The 5072-nt window shown below is 65.5% G+C and overlaps 1 protein-coding gene across 1 annotated transcript; it reads left to right on the top strand.

The window, feature by feature from the left end:
• Positions 1-78: 78 nt before the first annotated feature.
• On the top strand, positions 79-4160 carry H696_04450 (hypothetical protein). The gene is made up of 5 exons (XM_009498327.1): positions 79-362; positions 456-649; positions 774-857; positions 1095-2361; positions 3121-4160. The coding sequence occupies exons 1-5, from the start codon at positions 299-301 to the stop codon at positions 3855-3857; spliced, it is 2346 nt and encodes a 781-aa protein (XP_009496602.1). The 5' UTR covers positions 79-298; the 3' UTR covers positions 3858-4160.
• Positions 4161-5072: the final 912 nt, after the last annotated feature.

Raw genomic sequence — 5072 nt, 5'->3', positions numbered from 1 at the left:
GGGGGGGGGGGGGGAGAAAAAAAACGCAAAGGGGTCCGAGTATCTCGCACTTTCGAGGCCACTTTCAACTTGCCTCGCCTCTCTCTCCCTCTCTCTCCCTCGCCCCTCGCCCCGTTCGAGCCTGATTCCCCCCTCCTCCCTATCAAGGCATCTGCCGGGCGATCCTCCCCCCTCCCCGCTCCCCTGCACTCTGATTGCGCACCTGTCTGCCTGCGATCCCTGATTATACCCACCACGCGCTTCGGCTCTCGGCAAACTCCCCTCTTCTCCCTCCCTCTCTCCCCTCCTCCCCTCCGCCATGTCGCTCCTGATGTCCGCCCTGGGCTCCGCGGGCCGTCGGGCTGGTTCCCTGCGTTCGGCCAGTGCGTTTGCTTGTGCCCCGTCACCTACACGCCGCCACCCCCACGCACACAGTGACTGATCCCCTTCTCCTCCTCCTCCCCCCCCCCCGTCAGCCATGGCAGCCCGCTCGGGTGGCCTCTTCGCCGCCAGCCGGCTGGCCTTCAACACTCAGCCTCCCTCTTCCACCGCCGGGCCGTCGGTTGTCCGGCGCAATCTCACCGAGGAGGCGCTCAAGCTCAATCTCTATGACGTCCTCGGCGTTTCGAAGAATGCCACCGATGCCGAGATCAAGTCCGCTTCATCCCGGGTATGCATGATCCTTCCTCTGCCTGCCTTCTGTGCTCCTCCACCTGGTGTTGCGATTGCCTGACCCCCCCCCCCCGATCCCCCCTCCCCCCTTTCCTCTCATTGTGCCTTCTCCGCCGGGCCAGATCGTCCGCGAGGCGCACCCGGATCGCAACCAGGGTGACCACTCGAACCAGGAAAAGCTGCAGCAAGCCCTGCTGGCCAAGAAGGTGCGTGTGTGTCGGTGTCTGTCTGTGTCTGTATCTGTCTGTATCTGTCGGTGTCTGTCTGTGTCTGTCTGTATCTGTCGGTGTCTGTCTGTGTGCCCGTGTGCACATGAGATTCATGCGCCCCTCTGTCCTTCTTCTCTTTCTTCCCCCGTCCACTGTTTCTTGCACCCGTGCCTCAATTCTCTTGACGTTGCCGACACACGACTCACTCTGCTCCTCCCCCCCCCCCCGGGATAGATTTTGCTCGATAAGGAGAAGCGCGCCCAGTATGACACACTGCTTGAGGCTGGCCGGGTCGGGCCCAACGCCGGTGGCATGGACGGCTTCGGGTTCGACTTCAACTGGGCCGGCGGCCATGGCGGCCACGGCAGTGGGGACATCTTTTCCGACATCCTGGAGAACATGATGCGCCAGGGAATGGGCGGCGGCCCGGGCGGCATGTTCCGCCGACGCGGCGAGGATGTCGTGGCCAATGTCAGCCTGACTCTGGTGGAGGCCATCACCGGGTGCGAGAAGGAGGTGGAGTTCCGCGCGGCGGTCACCTGCCCCTCGTGCTCCGGAGCCGGCACCAGCAAGAACACCCGGCCGCGGGTGTGCTCCCAGTGCCGGGGGAGCAAATTCGTCCGGCAGAATTTCCTCAATGCCTCCTACGTGCAAATGTGCCCCTCGTGCAATGGCACCGGGCAGGAGGAGTTCCTGTGCCACCCTTGCGAGGGCGAGGGCGTGGTGCTGGACCACAAGCGCGTGACCATCAAGGTGCCTCCCGGCATGGCCGACGGCAATGCCATGGAGATTGGCGGCAGCGGCGGGGCCGGCTCCCGCAAGGGCCCGCCCGGGGACCTGACCGTGGTCTTCCAGGTGGCCACCCGTGACAATACCCGCGGCTGGGAGCGCAAGGAGCACGACATCGTGGCCCGGGTGGACATTTCGCTGGCCGACGCGCTGCTCGGCATCCAGGGGCTCCCGGTCAACACCATCGACGGCACGAAGCTGGTCGATGTGCCGGCCGGGTCCAATACCGGGGCCGAGATCCGCCTCCCGCGGCTGGGTGTGCCCTATGTGTCGGATCACAGCTCCCGGCGTCCGCGCCGCGGTGACCATGTTGTGTCGATCAATGTCCGCATGCCCGGGGCCCTGGGCGAGCGGCCGCTGACCGAAGCCCAGACGGTGCTCCTGCGCACCTTCGCCGACAGCATGCGCCCGGGGCCGGAGGCGGCTGCCGAGGCGGCTGCCGCGGCGCGGGCCATCATCGCCCGTCGGGAGGGCGCGGCCAGGGCGGGCGCGGCCAAGGAGGCTGCCACCGCGGCGGCGGCCGCTGCCGCCACTGCCACCACCACGGCCCCGGTCGACTCCTCCAGCCCCGAGGCCACGGCCTCCGGTGAGGGTGGCACCCCGGCCGCTGGCTCTGACGATGGTGGTGCCGCTGCGGCGGCTGCCCCCTCGGCGGGCGCTGACTCGACCGAGGCGTCGGCCCCGAGCGACTCTCTCCTCTCCAAGCTTCGCAGTGCGTTCCGGCTCTCCTTCTCCCACACTTCCTTTGCGCCGCTCCCTCGAGTGGGGGGGATGGTGCGAGCGGGGGACGGAGTGGGCCCTTTCAATGGCCTCCTGTTTGCACTTCCATCTGCTCACACCCCCTCCCCACCCCTCTCTCTCTCTCTCTCTCTCTCTCTCTTTCTCTGTTCGTCCCTCTGCGCATCCCGGGCCTGTTCCCGATACGTCGCGCTCCTCCCCCTCTTGCTCCATCTTCTCCCGCTTGCTTGTGCTCGCACTCTCCTCTTCTCGCCTTGTTTCCCGGCGCCTGGGTGTCCGATGTGTGCGCCTTCCCTCCATGAAAACGGACACCGTGCCGCTCTCGCCATATCCATCCTTCACCTGCGCCTCTCCGCCTCGCTGGCCGTCCTTGCGTGCTCATATCCGTGCCCTGTCCTCACACGCGTGCCTCCCCTCGCTGCTGCTGGCGCTGCACCCTCTTCCTCTTCTCTCTCTCTCTCTCTCTCTGTCTATCTCTCTCTCTCTCTCTGTCTATCTCTCTCTCTCTCTCTGTCTCTCTCTCTCTCTCTCTGTCTATCTCTCTCTCTCTCTGTCTATCTCCCTCTCTCTCTCTCTCTGTCTATCTCCCTCCTCCTCTCTCTCCCTCCTCCTCTCTCTCCCTCCCCTTCTCTCTCCCCTTCTCTCTCCCCCCCTCTCTCCCTCCCCCTCTCTCTCTCCCCCCCTCTGCTCCCCAAACCCACAGACCTCTTCACATCGGCCAAATAATTCACAGCGGCCGCCATGGCGTCGCCGGAGAAGTACACCCGGGTGCTGGCACACCTGGAGCTGCTCGACGCCCAGGAGGCTTCTGGCGTGCAGGAGGGCGATCCATCGCCGGATGACATCTTCACCGACATCATCAACGAGCTGGTGATTGTGCTCTTGCGTCAGTCGGCCGACGACCCGGCGGTCTCTCGGCCCGAGGCGGATCTCTACCGGGCGTTGTTGCGGACCATGGAGTCGCGCATGGCCCCGGAGGAGGTGGCCACCCCGGAGGAGGCGGTCGACCGGCTGACTGAGGCCCAGTTCATGGCCAAGCTCCGGCGACTGGCCTCGGCCGACGAGAGCGACGGTCTGGAGGACGATTTTGTCTACGACCCGTCCATCATGCACGCCTTCACCGGTGGTCCGGCGTCGGCCTTTGCCGGTGGCGCCTCTTCCTCCTTCTCCTCTTCCTCGGGCTTTTCCTCATCTTCCTCCTCGTCGGGCTCCGATTCCGACTCGCCCGGCCTGGGTGACACCACCAAGCCCCCGCCGGCGGCATCCGCCACCGGCAAGTCTCGTCTGATGCCGGGGGAGATCGACACGGCGAACCTCTTCTCCAACACGCGGTCACCCGTTGACGGGGGCCAGACGAAGCTCTACTCCCATCGGCCGATCACCGCCAAGCATGGGGCCGATGGTGGTGCAGCCTCGGCCGACAAGAAGAAGAAGAAGAAGCACCATCCCCTGAAGAAGAAGAAGAAGTAGAGCCGTGCGTGCATCGCGCATCGCGCATCGCGCATCGCGCATGTGCGTGGTGCTGTGTGCGCACCGCACCGCCTCCGGCAGAGGGGGGAGAGAGGGGGGCGGGGCTCTCCCATGAGTCCCCCCCCCCTTCTTGCGTTTTTGTCTTCCCACTTTCCCCCTTGCTCCTCGTTTCCCCCTTGCTCCCCCCTCTGCTCTATTCTCCTCCGGGGACCGCCCTTATCCTCCTTGCCCTTTGAATGTCCCCACTCCTCCTTTCTGTTGCTGCGACGGTGTCCGGTGTGAGTGTGCGTGTGTGCATGTGTGTATGTGTGTAAGTACACATTTCTTATACCTGTACGCACATGCGCCCGCGCACATGTAGATGCTCGCGCTCGAGAGTGCGATGGCGCGCGCACCTTCGTATGTTTTCTCCCTTCTGCCAATAAAATGTGTACACGTATGAGATACACAATCATCCCGATAGACAGACAAAAGGCGACGTCCAAAAGGAAAAGGGGCGGGGGCCGGGCTGTGTGTGTGTGTGTGTGTGGGGGGGGGGGGGGGGTAGAGTCGGGGGCAGACTTGCCCGGGCATCTCGGGCGCTGCCAGCCCCGGAGACGTATGGCTCTTCGAAAGGGGGGGGGGGGGAAGCACGCCCTGACGTGGTGATCGGAGAAATAGCGCATGTCCGGGGTCGCCGGGGCCCTTGGGGTGCCTTTCTCCGCGTCTGCCTGCCCGTCGTCGGTGTGTTGGCCCCTCCCTCGCGGCCGGCTTCGGGCGCCCTGCTTGAGCCCAGTGTGTTCTCCTGCCATGTGCCAATGCATTCGCTTCATCAGAACGCACGGATCACGAGCGCAATGTGCCGTGAGGGCGGCGTAGAGCCGCTCTTCTGGAGGCGGGGGTCAGGGACGGGGAACCTGTCACATCGAGAGAGAGAGAGAGAGAGAGAGAGAGGGGGAGAGAGAGAGATGGGCACCTGGGTCCCCCGAGTGCCGGGTGGGGGAGACTTCTCCTGGGGGATGCATCTGAAGCGACACCGGGGCCCGGTCCCCGAGGATGGAGCAGTGGATGTCGGCCGGTGGTGTGTCTCTCCCAGGGTGGGGGGCCGGGGATGGTGCGGAGGTCGCGGGCCCGGACGGGCGCCGAGTGGGCGAATGAGGCGATCACCCAGGGTGCCGCCCCCCCCCCCGTCGGGAGTCCGTCGGCCGTGCGCCCGGTACTCGGTCCGGGGGGGGG

The sequence above is a fragment of the Fonticula alba genome, assembly GCF_000388065.1.
Source record: "Fonticula alba strain ATCC 38817 unplaced genomic scaffold supercont2.7, whole genome shotgun sequence".
NCBI classification, from domain to species: Eukaryota; order Rotosphaerida; family Fonticulaceae; genus Fonticula; species Fonticula alba.
This window is presented reverse-complemented; position numbering and strand designations above follow the sequence as displayed.